Below are 16,889 nucleotides of genomic sequence, written 5' to 3' on the forward strand. Positions count from 1 at the left end.
CAGAAATCTCAAAATATAAATTCAGAACCTTTCTGAAGAAACAGTGCACAAATTATTGCACCAATTCAGCAAATCACTTAAACATATTTTTGCCTAATCAGTTTCAAATTAAAGTCATCCTGTATGTACATAGTTTTACCATAAATAGACGTTGCTATGCACTTTTTCTCTGAAACTGCAGATACAACATAATCTTAAAAAAAAAAGACACTCTGTTATCCCTATTTATTGGTGGCTATTCCTTATCCATATGAAAGATGTTTCTTTTGAGAGATCTGGCAAGATAACGACAGCCTCACTTACTTGCATTCAGTTTTGGGTGAATACCAGTGAGAAGTGTTTGATAGTTTTGTTCAAATTAAAAAATGTGGATTCATCACATCTCTACGTTTAAACTCAGTTGGCAAAACATGACCTTGATACTGTCTTGACAGAGATGTTTGCAGTCTCATTATGGTCCTTCCACCCCCCCATTTTGACCCTTGTGACTTTTATAAGCATATCTAACTGAGGCATTTGTAATGTGTCCTTCACCATAGTGTCTATGGGAAAATAATAAAGAAGGTATTTTGCCAAACTGACGTGACTTTATAGAGGTGTGATACGTTCATGTGTGGATTTTGGATGTAATGCAATAGAAACATCTCACAGTGAAGCCTCATTTTCCCATCTTACTTTCAGCATTTCACAATCAGTTGACAGCTTTTTCTCTCAGCTGTTCTAAAATTCTTATTTTAGAAAATACAACTTATCCTGGCTTTACTAATGTAGAAAGAAAGTCCTTTATGTTCCCTCTATTGGCACCAATTCACTCTCTCTCTTTTTCTTTTTTTTTTTTTTTCTTTTTTAAAAGACTGGATCAGAATCTGCTTTGCTACCATAGTGAATATCCAGAAGAACTCTTACTTCAGTGGAGTTCTCTGTATTTCCACCCACAGAGCTGTGAACAGAAATCTGACTCATTCTCCCTGGGAAAAGAATGAGTTGAGCCATAATGTACTGCTAGCACTGAAGAATGTTGGTTGAAGTGACAGAGTTAATGTACTAATTCATGAAATAATAGTACAGTAGAATCTTTGAAATTCTTATTAACAACTATAGGTGAGAGAGTAAATTTCTGAGCTCTGCAACTTAGCAAGTAATCAACCAATTCAAAGAATACATTATATAAAGTACTTTGTTCATCTATGTGAGGAGCCTAGTTAGCTACTTATTACACTAATAAATGTTATAGTATATTTGATTAAATAAGGAGGCCTCAGTAGCATGAAGATTCACAACAGTGATCTGCTCTTACCTTTGTTGGGAAGTAGGGAGAGGCTGCTTGCTTCTTTGTGTGAATGACAGATAGAGATCAAATTATCTCGTTACTGTTGTTTATAAAAATTCTTGGGTAAATAGATGAAAGTCAGGATATAGTTTAAAATGGTGATCTGTAAAGGAAGGCTCAAGAATTGACCCACACCCTCTTTTTTTTTTTTTTTTTTTTTTTTTAATGTCCACTTGCACCGTTCCTGTAATTTCAAATAACTTTTTTTTACATTCCCTGTCTTTCCTAATTTATATATACTCTTTCTCTTCTCTGATACCTTTGTAGATGAACCTACTATAAGGTGGGTGCACTAGTGACTGGTAAACTGTACTCAGAGTAGTTATCAGTGGTTCACGATCAAGCTGGAAAGGCATGTCAAGTGGGGTCCTATAGGGATTTGTCTTAAGTCTGGTTCTATTCAATTTCTTCATAAATTATTTGGATAATGGGATAGAGAGTACAGTTATAAAGTTTCCAGATAATACTGAGATTACAAGCGCTTTGGAGGGCAGAATTAGAATTCAAAATGATCTTGATAAAGTGGAGAAGTGTTCTGAATTAAATAGGATGAAATTCAATAAGGATAAATTTAAAGTACTACACTTAGGAAGGAATAATCAATTGCACCAATACAAAATGGGAAATGATTGCCTAGGAAAGAGTACTGCAGAAAAGGACCTGGGGGTTACAGTGGATCACAAACTAAGTAACTAAATACATTGAGTCAACAGTGTAATACTGTTGCCCAAAAAAAAAAAAAAAAAAAAAAAGTGAACATCATTCTGGGGTGTATTAGCAGGGGTATTGTAAGCAAGAAGTAAGTAATTCTTCCACTCTACTCAACACAGATAAGGCCTCACCGGGAGTATTGTGTGGGAAAAATGTGGACAAATTGGAAACAGTACAGCGGAGAATAACAAAAATGATTAAAGGTCTAGAAAACATGACCTGTAAGGAAAGATGGAAAAAATTGGGTTTGTGTAGTTTGGAGAATTGAAGATTTGAGTGGGGGACATGATATCTGTCTTCAAGTTCGTAAAATGTTGTTACAAAAAGGAGGGTGCTGAATTGTTCTCCTTAACCACTGAACAGAAGAACATAATGGTCATATCGAGTCAGACCAAAGGGCCATATAGCCCAGTATTCTGTCTTCCAACAGTGGCCAATGCCAGGTGCTTCAGAGGGAATGAACAGATAATCAAGTGATCCATCCCCTGTCGTCCATTCCCAGCTTCTGGCAAACAGAACATCATCCCTGCCTGTCCTGGCTAATAGCCATTGATGGACCTATCCTCCATGAACGTATCTAGTTCTTTTTTGAACCAAAGGACAAGACAAGAAGTAATGGGATTAAATTGTAGCAAGGGAGCTTTAGGTTCAACATTAGGAAAAACTTCCTAAGGGTATTTAAGCACTGGAACAAATTACTTCTGTCATTGGAGGTGTTTAAGAACAAGTTAGACAAACCCCTGTCAGGGATGGTCTATCGATAATACAGTAACTCCTCACTTAAAGTCGTCCCGGTTAATGTTGTTTTGTTGTTACGTTGCTGATCAATTAGAGAACATGCTTGTTTAAAGTTGTGCAATGCTCCCTTATAATGTTGTTTGGCAGCTGCCTGCTAGAAAGAGCAGCCCATTGGAGCTAGCTGGTGGGGGCTTGGAACCAGGGTGGACTGGCAGCCCCCCTATTAGCTCCCCATTCCCCTAAGTTCCCTGTGCTGCAGTCACCCAGCAGGCTATCAATTACCGGCAGTTCAGCTGTCCCTCCCTGCACTGCCATGTGTTGCTCCTGCCCTCTGCCTTGGAACTGCTCCCAGGAGCCTCCTGCTTGCTGTGCGGAGGGGGCGGGGGGAGGAGTGGTGAGTGGGGCTAATGTCAGGGTGTCCTCCTCCCCCTGCTCCTGCCCCCTCTTTCCCCATCTCCATAGAGTGGGGGAGGGGGAACGGGATGGACACAACAGGGCTCAGGACAGAGGGAGTTTGCTCGCAGCAGCTGCTGTCTCAACTTGCTGATCTACTTAAAAAGGCAATGTACTTCAAGTGTGGTCAGTGTACTTAAAGGGGCAATGCGCATTGCGCGCTCTCTCTCTCTCTCTCTCTCTCTCTCACACAAGGTGTGTCTCTCTGCCATGCTGTCTCCCCTCCCTCCATTTATGCTGCCTTGTAGAGTGTGAGGCTACATTAACAACAATGTGTTAACCCTTGAGGGCTCAGCTGAGTGCTAGTTCATCATTTAGCGGTAAGGCATTCCCTGGGAAATAGCCCACCCTCTGACTTCACCACCTCAACCAAGCTTCACAGTCATCATTGCTGTGTACAGTATTAAATTGTTTGTTTAAAACTTATAGTGTGTGTGTGTGTGTGTGTGTGTGTGTGTGTGTGTATATATATATATACACACACACACACACACACACACACACACACACACACACACACACACACACTGTATATATAGTCTTTTGTCTTGTGAAAAAAATTTCCCTGGAACCTAACCCCCCCATTTACATTAATTCTTATGGGGAAATTGGATTCGCTTAACATCGTTTTGCTTAAAGTAGCATTTTTCAGGAACATAACTACAACGTGAAGTGAGGAGTTACTGCACTTAGTCCTTTCTCAGTGTAGGGGACTGGACTGTGTGATCTATTGAGGTCCCTTCCAGTCCTACATTTCTATGATTCTTTTTAAATGCTAGTGACTTTAATATTCATGAATAACTCTACAGTAACAAACCAATATTTGTGCTTCTACTATGGAGGGGAAAAATAGGTATAATTTTCATATTGAGTTTTCAAGTGACGATTGAAGATGATTCTGGAAAGTATCTAGTGTGTCTTTTGGGTAATTTTCTGTGGAGGGGAGAAAGCCTTTTAGTAGATGGCTGAAATTTTAATCTAGAAACTGAATAAAGTCTATTGGAAAATAGCAGAAAATAGCATTCTGTTCACAGAAGCCTTTAGTCTTCCCTGTCTGTTTTTTAACCCTTTGTGTTTCTTTCTGTTAGATACTCAGACTTTGTCGTTCATGAAATAGGAAAAGATGGGCGCATAAGCCATTTAGATGACTTTTCTGTTCCAGTGGATGATGAGGTAAATTCTGAGTAGCTTTCAGAAATGGCTAGAAGATTTTTTTTTTTTTTTTAAATTAAATCACTAATGAAAACTTATTCTGACTGTGTGAGAGTTACTGTTATTTTATATATATATATTAGGATCCTTCAGAAGAAATATTTACAGTTTTGTCAAATGAAGACAAGCAGCATTTAGAAGAGCTCCAACTTTTTAAGAACAAAGAAACCAGTGTTGCCATAGAGGTAAAATGGTAAAACGATACAAAGGACTTGGTTAACATATCCTTTTTGGGGAAGGAGATGGGTGTGTGCATGAAAACTAAATGCTAGGTATACAAGTGGTTTGTTGAGCTTTACATCAGAATAGGTGATGCTGAAAACTTGTAAATTTAGGACTTGATCCTGCAAAGACTTACAAGTGTACTGAACTATGCATGTGAGTACTAACCGTGGTTTCACTGGGACTATTCACTTGCATAAAATTAAGCACATGCCTAAGTGTTCGCAGGATTAGGGCTAATGCAGTATTTGGGTTTTCAGTGTATGAGTATTTTATAGAATGATTATATACAAGGGATTAAACAAACATGCACTTTGATGAAAGAATGTTTCCAAGGATAGCATGTGCTGATTTAATAGAAGACAGTGAATTTGATCTTCCACAATAAGAAGAAAAAAGGTACAAGAGGAAGAAGAGTTTTGTGGCTATTTTTAAATAACACAAATATGAATAACTGCTGAGCTGATTTAGGGGCAAAAATTTGGTTTAGGATTAATAAGCGTTCCTACATTAAAAAAAAATTTCTTCTCATCTAGTTGTATAGCTTCTATACAGATGTGCACTAAAGACACACAGTTTGGATATACTCACCATTCAGGCAGTGAAATTTGGCTAAGAATTAAACCGGTAAATTAAAAAATGTCATTGTGGTTTTTATTTTTGAAACATCAGATTCAAGGTTTGTAGTGGAGTTATGTATATATCTCTTTATGAATTAATTATAGCAAGTAGAATGTGTCCTTTAAAGCATAGTCAGACAATGTTTTCTTAAGGTTGGTTTTTGAACAGAAAAATTATTTGTTTTTGTGTTTAAAAACAAACAAAAAGATATGTACACAAGACCAAAAAAAGGACCATTTTTGTGAGACAATTTTCTTTGTTAAATGTAGGTTATTGAAGACACTAAAGAAAAAAGAACTATTATTCACCACGCTGTGAAATCCTTGTTTCCTGGATTAGAGACGAAAACAGAGGACCGAGATGGGAAAAAATACATCGTTGCTTACCATGCTGCTGGAAAGAAAGCGCTGGCAAGTGAGTTTGTTACTGTCACCATCATTTCATATTGCAAAGTTGAACTACAATTTAAAAACAAAATGTTTAACTAAAATTATGTAATACTTCAGACAAGGGAGTATGTTATAATTTGGATTTGGAGGCTGTTGCATACCTCTGTACCGATTCATCCAGTATGTTACTTCTAAATGGCACAGGGCATGAGGCTTACCTGTTGGGTATGCTAAAAGATATTAGTGTGGGTTTTTTTGTTTGTTTTTTTTTCTTCGAACCACTAATCAAGTAAATTGAGTAGCAAATGTAAAGTTGTTTTACTGGGTTTATAGTAAGTGAGAGGTATTAGTACCTGAAGAAGACGTGTGTGTGGGGGGGAACGGGGGGATGGACTATAACAGTTTTCAAATATGTTAAGGACTATTATAAAGGGTGATTGATTGATTGTTTTCCATGTCCACTAAAGGTAGGACAAAAAGTACTGTATATACTCATTCATAAGCCGAATATTTTTGGTAAAAAAGTGATGCATCAAAGAGCGGGGGTTGGCTTATAAACGGGTCTACACCAAAATTTGATGATTTTAAACTCTGTGGCAGGGGTCGGCAATCTGTGGCACGCGTGCCAAAGGCGGCATGCGAGCTGATTTACTGTGGCACGCTGCTGCCAGCCTGGTGTCCCTGCCTCCGGCCCTGCTCAGCCCGCTGCTGGCCTGGATGGATGGAACCCCAGGCCGGCAGTGGGCTGAGCGGCTCAGCCCACTGCCGGCCTGGGGTCCCAACCACCGGCCCCTGTAAATGTAAAATGTATTACTGGCACGCAAAACCTTAAATTACCACGAATAAATGAAGACTTGGCACCCCACTTCTGAAAGGTTGCCGACCCTTGCTCTATGGAATCATTTAATTGACTATCTAATACATTGTCGTTTTGTTTACCTGGAGCGTCTGCAGGCATGGAGCCCCTCAGCTCCCTGTGGCCGCGGTTCGCCGTTCCCAGCCAACAGGCCGGGTGCCAAAGTTTTCCAACCCCTGAAATATATGGTCGGCTTCTGAAAGGGTCATACAATTTTTGCTATTTTTACCTCTCCATTTTGGGGGGTTGGCTTATAAACGAACGGGCTAATGAACGAGTATATACGGTAATAGGCTTAATCTGCAGCAAGGGAGACTTAGGTTAGATCAGAGGTCGGCAACCTTTCAGAAGTGGTGTGCCGAGTCTTCATTCATTCACTCTAATTGAAGGTCTCGCGTGCCAGTAATACATTTTAACGTTCTTAGAAGGTCTCTTTCTATAAGTCTATAATATATAACTAAACTATTGTTGTATGTGAAGTAAATAAGGTTTTTAAAATCTTTAAGAAGCTTCATTTAAAATTAAATAAAATGCAGAGCCCCCCTGACCAGTGGCCAGGACCCAGGCAATGTGAGTGCCACTGAAAATCAGCTTGCGTGTCGCCTTCGGCACCTGTGCCATAGGTTGCCTACCCCTGGGTTAGATATTAGGGTAAAATTCTAAGTATAAGGGTAGTTAAGCTCTAGAACAGGCTTCCAAAGTAGGTTGTGGAATCCCCAGTATTGGATGTTTTTAAGAACGGGTTGGACAAACACCTGTCCGGGATGGTCTAGGTTGGTCCTGCCTCAGCACAGAGGGCTGGCTCTTCCAGCCTACATTTCTGTGATTCTCACTGAGTGCCAAATGGACAACATAGGAGTGTGTGTTTTGTTTTCTTTTATTGTATAGTTACTGTAGTCACATGTAGACCATGTGAACCTAATTGGATCCAAATTAAGTTGTCACAATCATACAATTTAGGAATTCCAAATTTCCTCTGGGTTTATACAATGCTTAGCACAGTGGGGTCCTGGTCTGTGACTACCGTAATACAAATAATAATAAATTCAGTGGGTGAAATCCTGGCCTCACTAGAGTCAGTGGCAACCCCCTTTGATTTCAGTGGGGTCAGAATTTATCCCAATCTGTTTACTACCTTTCAGAATTACATTTTTATATAAATAATATATGAATATATTTCCAATAGCAACTCTTCTCAAAGATAGGATCTTTTTAAAATAGCTGAACCTGCTTCTGCTTTCCAGTTAATGGCAATGCTATGCTTTGCCAAAATTAAAGTTATAAGCAGAAAACTGTCTGTATCCATCATCAGTTATAGGAATTGCTTTTGTGTAGCAAGAATAATGATGGACTTGGTAGTATCAAGGTAAATAACTTAATATGTTCCAAAGTATTTTGGTAGTCTAATTATTTTGGGGCACATCAGTATTGGTATACAAATATGTAAAACATTGTTGCCTATTATCTGACGCTTTTGACACATTGGCAAATTGATTTTAAATCTAAAGCTTTGCCTAAACACAGAATTTCACCAGTTTAACTCAAGGTGTGAGGCTTTTATAAACTGATTTAGTTAAAATTAGTGTGATATGCTGTATAGATGCTCTTATTTTGGTTTAAATTAGGCTTATTTCAGTTTACCTGAAGTCCGTTAGGAACTGGTTTAAGATAAAATATATCTCATTGCCAGTAGATGGGCTCAAAAATTTTGTAATGCAAATTAGATAGGGACTACATATTTATTTTAGATAAAATTATATTTTATTTTAACTTTTTCTTAAGCAAATGTAAATGTCTGTTGCTATGTGGTACAGTATTTAAAGTATCAAAAACTTGGAATAAATTATTATTACATGTGTATGTTTATCACATTAACTGTGTCAAGTTAATCCTATGGTTGCATGCTTTGTGCATGGAGTATGCATACTTAGAAGTACAAAAAGTAATCTCCAAACAAATCTTGTTCTCCTTTGGGTTATAATGGTCTTCCTCAGTTTGCCCTGCTGATGTTTATGTTCCTTAACCGTTGTTACAACAAGGTACATGTATTAAGTTGAACCAGTATAACTAAAAGGTACCTTCCAAATAGGATTGGTAGATTTTAACTGGCGTCCATTTAAAAAAAAAAGTATTTCTTTAGAGGAAAAATCTTTTCTGGATAACTTCATACGATGCAGTAGGACTTAATGTGTATTAAACTTAGTTTCTTAGGCCCTGATCCCGCAAACATACTTACATATGTAAGTTCAGTGACTACCCATGTGCAAAATATTACTCAACATGCATAAATGCTTGCAGAATGGGGATACTGGACTATAGGCTCTTTGGGACATGGACTATATCTAAATCTTGCATATGTGCAGTGACTAACACATGGGGGACTTAATCCTGAATGTGGTCAGTGGGCAAGAAACACTTGAAATATTTAATAATCTATTCTTACATGAGAAACATGATGAGGTATGCTTGTGTGGATAAGGGTTACAAGAATGTTTTCTAACTCACTAAATTGCAAGTGCTTTTGTATGTGTGGTATTTAGAGGACTTCAGGCATGGACTTGTTACCTCATGGTGAAGTTTGTTGTACCTCTGATTGAAACTTTCCGTATATTTACTGTTTGCCTCTGCACGATTCCATCGCATAACCATCTAAATCACTGTCACCAACCACATAATTGTTGGATGCTATAGAAGTCTACAGCATAAACAATCATAACCATAAACCTGCATGTTCACCTCTAAAACCCTTCAATAGTCTAAAAATTAAACACTGCTCTTTTGTGCTCTTTATGCTATACATTGGGACAGAGGTCAGAACTGCAACAGGTAAGATATGTTGGTATTTCATGGTGGTAAAATGAAATGCCAACCATTCAGACACACTAAATAGTGAAGGCATTGGCCAAACTAACAAGAATTAAATATAAAAGCTATGTATAAGCAACGTTAAGTTTTGACAGAAAGTGACGAGGCTGGCGCTGCACCCTTCACACATGCAGTTATAGGCTTCTGTCTTGCAAGTCAGTTGGTGTGGACCCAGTAGTCCACCCACATGGAATGGCTTGCAAGGTCAGGACCAGGGCTGGATTAAGGCATAGGGATGATGGGTGAGATCCTGGCCTCATTGAAATCAATGGTGAAACTCCCCTTGGCGTCAGTAAGGCAGGATTTCACTTCCTAGTTCTATGTTTAGAATCCCAATTCCCAGAGTCATGTGAGTTTTACATCAGGATCTAAGATTCATGGGTTTTAGCCCTTGTGGTTGCAATAAAAAGCTTGAAAACATAAATCAAGAATAAGTGATGCAGCAATGTCTGCCTGAATGTGCAGATAGCCTGAAGCAATACCTCTGAGAGGTATGAATTGTCTTATTCATCTCAATGGGGCGTTGACTCCAAGACCCATTGATCTGGGAGGCTGTGACAACACCACCCCAGCAGAGGACTGTATGTGTAGCAGGAGAAAGAGAGTGGAGGCAGCTCCACCCACCTATCAAAGTAGAGACACACTGGCTGTGGGGGTAAGTATTGTGGGCTCTGGTACCATCCCTGCTTCTCTGGCAGGGGAAAGAGGGACTCCAGCCACCACCCCTCCAAGTGGGATGGATGGGACCATGGCACGGGCATGGGGTTGTAGTAGCAGATGGCATGGTGTGTGCCTAGGTTCCTGGGTTGTCTTACTTTGGTTTTGATCAGAGCTGGTGTTTTGGATTTCTTTCAAAATGAAAGTGTAAAATTGAGCAATCGATGCATTGTGAAGAAACTTTCAACTTGGAAATGATTCTCCCTGTGAATCACTTTATTTGTTTTTTCCCCTTGCCCTATTTTAATGACAGAAATTTTTGTGCAAGCTTTGTTCTTTAAACCTAATTTGCTACTTTAAAGTTATAATTTGTACAAGAGTAAATTGAGATCACAGATGATGGATGACTTCAGAAGGAGAATAAGTAGGAGCCAGTGAACTCCTAACAAAAAGACTGTGGACCATATCGTTAATATTATGGTTTCAGTGGAGACTTCGCTTAAACATTGATGGCCAGTACAGTCCATGGTTTGCATACAAATGTTCCTGGTATTTTTTTTTCCCAAGGGAGATAGAGACAACTCTGCTTGTTCTCTCTGAATATTGTAGTACTCCATATGAGGAGTTATTTTTCAGTGAGGAGTTAGGGCTGATGATATTGCTTCCTTAAAAAGAAACACCAACTCTTCTTTCTGGCTTTAGTAATTTTTTATCAAAAAAATCCATATTTTAAACTGAGGCCTTCCCTACAGGAGATAAGTATTTTTCAGTATAACCTAAAATGTTAATTTAAACAAAGATTATTATTATTATTATTATTATTTATTATCTTCCTCCCCACATGTGGACACCCTTATACTGGAATAAGAGTACTTTTTTAATTTAGCTTTTGTTGCCTGGGAAGGGGTTTAAGATCAAATGAAAAAGACACTTTTATACGAGAGTGTCCACATGGTGGTTTTATATGTGTAAAACTTTCTCATTTAGACAAGCTGTTAGTTTTTAGTATTTAATTTTCCTTATGTGCCTTTATTAAAAAAACAACCTCAAAGGGTCTGTTCCTACTCCCACTGAAGTCAATTGCCATACTCTTGTTGGCCTCTCTAGGAGGAGGATTGGGCCTACAATGATAGATAATTATGCAATGCATATTTATCTTCGAAAATGTTACTGTGCAGTAATGACTTTTTAATATTTTGACAGTCTTGTTTCCCTTTCTATGAAACCAAAAGTGATTAAACAATATAATGAACCATATTTTAGACTAGAGACACATTACATAACTTGAAAATACCCAAGGTGAGCTTGACTTATTCATTAATTTAGAAAATTGTCCCAAATTTAACTCCCTTGTGAGACTTTGTTACCAAACTTCATCTCAAAGTGAATTCTTACCAATTATAAAGCCCTTAAAATGTATATATGTTATAACCCAAGCTCTAGTGTTGCATGCACAATGCTGTAGAAATAAATAATACATTATTAATGCAATCCTTAAAATAACATAGTTTGCTTTTTTGTGAAGAATATAAAGGGCTTGCTTGATCCAATGACCAGTGGAGTCTTCCCATTTGGTTCAGCAAGCATTGCATCAAACCCAAAATGCTGGATGTTGTTCAAAGTGAAGTCACGGGTAAAACTTGGATTTACTTCAGTCTGAATGAGATTGGGGCTGTGGCAACAAATAAACCACTGGGAAAATATTCCAACAGGAGGACACTTTCTTTTGTCATGCAACTCCTGGTAATGTTTGTGTAAGTCACATGGCTAAAATCTTTTATTGCAGTATAAATTTACACCACAGTGGATCTACAGAAAGTGCATTTTTTCATACTTCATAACTGCCAGAGAAAAAAGGTGGGTGAGGTAATCTTTTACTGGACCAACTTTTTCCATTCAGTACTTTTATTTTCTTAAGAAAGAAGCAGATGGAAGCTAATTGAAGTCATTGAGAGTCACATGTTTGTTTGAAAATGGAAACTACTGTGGCAAGTAAATGAACCCTGTTTGCAAAAGAGAATAACAACTGATAACATAGTTTACAAATTGTCCTTTTGTATGTCTTAACTCTTTGTTTTAAAGATCCAAGAAAACATTCATGGCCAAAATCTAGGGGAAGCTACTGCCACTTTGTATTATACAAGGAAAACAAGGATACAATGGATGCTATTAATGTACTATCAAAATTTTTAAGGTAAGAATATTACTTGGTTGCTTTCAGACACAATAAAAACAACTAAATATTTAATGTAAACATTCTGCTTTAAAATCCTTATGCCAAAACCACACAGGAAATGTATTATCACAATATATTTAGTAACTGCAAAATATTTTTGTTTTAGAAGGTCAAATTTGAAATGCTTCTCTATGTTAAGAAAATAGTTCTAAATAATCAAAAATGGCATACTTTCAGGCATGCTTTCAGGCCTGGTCTTCACTGAGGGAAAGGTGTGTTTGACCTCCTAACTTGTGTGAAGTCTACAAACTGTCTTGTATTCACTAGGATTTCACCTTGAGTTGGTGTATTCTTAACTGAAGTTAAGTATGCACTTTTATTCTCAGCACTTGTTTATACTTGAAACAGTACAGCGGCCCAGTTGCAGTGCTGCAGCTGCACTGCTGTGGCACTTGAGTGTAGACGCTACCTAGCCCAATGGGAGAGGTTCTCCCATTGGTGTAGGTAATCCACCTTCCTGAGCGGCAGTAGCTAGGTCGAGGGAACAATTCTTCGGTTGATTTAGCACTGTCCACGCCAGGGTTAGATCGGCTTAACTATTTTTCACACTCCTGAGTGATGTAGCTGGGTCTACCTAACTTTTTAGTGTAGACCAAGCCCCAGTGAAGACCAGGCCATGCAGCATATCTTTTACTTTAAGGATTTTAAATGTGCAGTTGTCCAAACATACATTGGATGTACTTAAAAATATTGTTGTGGTCATTCATATGCAAATCAGTTCTTATAGCCACTGCATTTGGTGCAGTTAGTTCAGATTAAGGTAGGGTGTAAACTTTAAAACACAATAGCTCCATGTGTAGACAAGCTGTAACTGATCTTCCTTTCTTTGTCCTGTCCTAATCATTGTAACTCCTTTTTCTCTGAAAGGTAGGTGGTGACCAGTCTCCCTTTGCTTGCTGTGAGGGATTCGCCAGTCACATAAGCCTTGGCTTTCTGCCTTTCTTTGTAGCCAAGCAAGTCTTTGTGTTTTTTGTCCTCCCACCCCCATCAGTGATACTATTCACTAGTTGTTTTATAAGTGTGAGTTCACAATCTAAGTTTATGAATGTTTGGCTCTGAGAAATCAGTACCACTGTGGTGAAGGTGGTACTTGTATTTGAAAAACAGGATGCCTGGGAACATACTACTCTAGCGGTTCATGCAGAGCTTGATAGAGAATATGCATGTAATGGCAATAGTGCTACCACCTGTTACGCACAAGTGGGATAGCAGGGAATCTACTGACAGCAGCATTTCTCTTATTCTGCATGGAGTGCAAAGGAAAATGATGATGTTGAGAGGGAAAGAAACAGTTACGGAAACGGAACACTATTGAAGTGCACCGACTACATGCTTACATGAGTATGTGTTCAGTATACAGATAGCTGCACATAGAGATAAATGCACTATTTGAATTTCACACAGAAAAATAGGCATGCACTGTGGGTTTTTTTAAATAGTGATTGATTGTTGTGCATTATTCCATTGAATTTTTTTTACTTTATACACCCCCCCCCCCCCAAAATTATTCAAAGTAAAAGTGACAATAACAGTCATAAAGGAGTCCACTTGCGTATAGGCAGTAAAGTAGAATCTTACAGTTACGAACACTAGAGTTTCAAACTGACAGGTCAATCAGGCAGCAGGCAGACCCACACCCACATCCCCCAAATACTGTACAGTACTGTGTTAAATGTAAACGACAAAAAAAAAAAAAATAAAGGGAAAGTTTAAGAAAAGATTTGACAAGGTAAGGAAACTGTTTCTGTGCTTGTTTAATTTAAATTAAGATGGTTAAAAGCAGCAGCAAAGCTGTATTAAGTCAATGTTAAGTTGTAAACTTTTGAAAGAACAACCTTAACGTTTTGTTCAGAGTTACAAACATTTCAGAGTTATGAACAACCTCCATTCCCGAGTGTTCGTGACTCTGAGATTCTACCGTATTTGCTAACAAAATTATATGATAACTTTCCTTCAGTATAAAATCTAAAATTTTCATAACTGTTTTTGTGTTTTTTAAGAGTTAAGCCAAATATATTTTCCTACATGGGGACCAAAGATAAAAGAGCTATTACAGTTCAAGAGATTGCTGTTCTTAGGTAAGTGAAAATATGTTGCAAGTAAATTCTTATAACAAGGTAACTTGGCTGTCTTAATAAACATTTAAGAATCTTGTAGCACACGTAAAACATGTTGGTTTATTAAATATCGTATGTGCACTCTTTATTTTGTTCATCAATAGCATGGACTTTGTTTAAGGTAGATTAGCTTTACATGGAGAAAACACTATTGCATATTAAACAGAAGTTGCAGAGTCAGGTCCTGATTCAGCAATGCACTTAACCATGTGCTCTAGTCACTTTACCGAATCAGGACCACAATCACTAAATGTTAATGTTGTTGATACTATGGAACCCTTTTATTTCACGAAGAGTTATACAGTAACTGTTTATCTTGTAAAACCGGTGGTACTCAGGCTACAGCTTTTGAGTGATATGTAGGTTGCATGGGGTCCATTGGTCCGACTGGAGCTGCACCTGATCGGAGACATAGTGAACAGAGAGTTGATCACAGGACTGCTCCCATGCTATATTACCCTTGCAAGATACCAGAAGGATGCTGAGTGGTGGTGTGGGACCCACCTATCTGTTGTTAATGTGATCCACCCTGTCACTGGGATCCCATCTTCTTCCCTCCCCATCCAATTCCCTCTGAGCATTCAGGAAGGAGAACCAGAACTGCTCCTTGCTCCAAGGTGAAGAAAGAACGAGGAGGAACAGCTCCTTCCTTGATTAAATGGTAAAAACTTTGTTAACACCGAGGTAAGGTTGCTGGTAACCGCTTGTGCCCTTCCAGAACATTAAGTTTGGCAAAACTCCTGAAAACCAGGAAATACAGTGTTGGGGTAAATGCCACATAACCTTAACTGTGCCCCACGCTGGAGCTGGCAATAGCTACTGGGAATTACTGTGTTAGTCGTAGCCATAGCTGTACTGAATGGTGGAGGAGGTAGGTGGGACAGTTTGGTCTCTGATATCAGAAGATCTGGGTCTGAGCCCCTCCCTCTTTCCACAGTGTATTATCAAAGGAAAGAGGCTCATGTGTACCTGAGGCTCTAGTCCGCATCATTTTGATACAGAATTGCGTAGGTGGTGTCAGTAGCAGGGCACTGCCGCCTGCTTGCTATGGGTATTGCTAGTAATGAGGTGGGAGATGAGAGCAGTCTATCATTAAATTCACAGGTAGGGGAAAGTCTAGGTTTAGGTGGTATGCTGCGCAGAGGACAGAGTTAAGGTTACATGGGCATTTACCTTAACTCTGTGTGTGCTGGGTTTTCAGAAGTTAGAGCTTGACTGGATTCACGTTCTGGGAGGGCATGAGTTATCTCCGGCAACCTTATCTCTGCATTAACAAAGTGTTTTGGTTGTTTAATTATTATTATTATTTTTTTTTTACCATTTAATTTGCCCCTCTCTGCCCCCCACCCCCTTTTTTTCTTTTTTTTTGGAACAGAAGAGAAGTGTTAGTAGATAATGATTGTTTAGATAGTTGTAGCGTAGACATAGTAGTGAGAACTACATCATTTTCAGTGGCACAGCTACACTGCTGTAGTGCTTTTGGTGAAGATGCTCTATGCTGACAGGAGAGAACTCTTCTGACAGCTTAATAACCCCTGCCTCCGTGAGAGGTGGTAGCTATGTTGGTGGGAGAAACTATCTATACTGGCACTTAGGTCAGTATAACTTACTATCTCTGCAGATTTTAGAGCACTTAGAATCTAGTTTTAAACAGGAAGCCGGTCTTAACCTTCACTATAGCCGAGCTGGTGTTCTGCTGTAATGTACTCCCAGAAGTAACCTAGGAGGGAGAGATGCAATTGGATGGAGTCTCCGAAAATCACAAAACAATGGTGCTGTTCTTTGGCATTGCATTGTAATATTGCATCAAAAAATGAAGATGTACCACAATATAGCAGCCTTGTGTGGATACATTTATTACAATGCAACATTTGGAGACCATGTCGTGACTGTTTTGTGGCTTTTTGCAACCCCATTCAATAACTGTGGGACTCTTAAATTTAAACTAGAGGTTCCCAAACTGATCTCTGTAGAGAAGACCGATTATGTTATTCAGCTGTTACAATTTGGTATGTATACACGTGTTCATATATATACACACACACACACAACTGAACAGAGTACACCATACAATCTGGTTAAATGAGATTACCTGCTTGAGGGTGCAGATAAATAATTTGTGGGTCCATCTGATGAACCCCACACTTTAAAGAACAAGTGCATGAACTGATGATCATACATATTCTAGATTGAGTCCTGAGAGATCCCTAGAGCCTGTTGATCCTGCACTGAAGTGAGATGGTGTTTCTTTGGGACCAATTGTTAAATGTTCTAGTAAATTACCTTTGACAAGTTATTTTGTGTGCGATGGTGAAAGGTGGTGATAACTTGCACATTGAGGGCTGTTGATGAATAAGCACCCAGGATGAAACTCCCCATAGAAAGAATTAAAGGGCTTATCTTTACTACATTAGTTCTGCTGGTATAGCTGTACCAGCAAAGCCCCCTAGTGGAGATGCATCTTATAATGGCTTTTTGCCAG

General features: G+C 38.7%; 1 protein-coding gene across 4 annotated transcripts in view; it reads left to right on the plus strand.

Annotated features, from left to right (window-relative positions):
- Window positions 1-16,889, plus strand: part of PUS7 (pseudouridine synthase 7) — a 45,342-nt gene that overhangs the window by 11,296 nt on the left and 17,157 nt on the right. For all 4 annotated transcript variants that reach the window (XM_054018255.1, XM_054018246.1, XM_054018270.1 and 1 more), the window contains 5 exons: window positions 4,321-4,405; window positions 4,528-4,629; window positions 5,557-5,701; window positions 12,137-12,248; window positions 14,291-14,368. In XM_054018255.1, coding sequence (XP_053874230.1) covers window positions 4,321-4,405; window positions 4,528-4,629; window positions 5,557-5,701; window positions 12,137-12,248; window positions 14,291-14,368 — 522 coding nt within the window. The remainder of the gene's footprint in view (window positions 1-4,320; window positions 4,406-4,527; window positions 4,630-5,556; window positions 5,702-12,136; window positions 12,249-14,290; window positions 14,369-16,889) is intronic.

This window comes from Malaclemys terrapin, chromosome 1, assembly GCF_027887155.1.
Source record: "Malaclemys terrapin pileata isolate rMalTer1 chromosome 1, rMalTer1.hap1, whole genome shotgun sequence".
In the NCBI taxonomy this organism is placed as follows: Eukaryota; Metazoa; Chordata; order Testudines; family Emydidae; genus Malaclemys; species Malaclemys terrapin.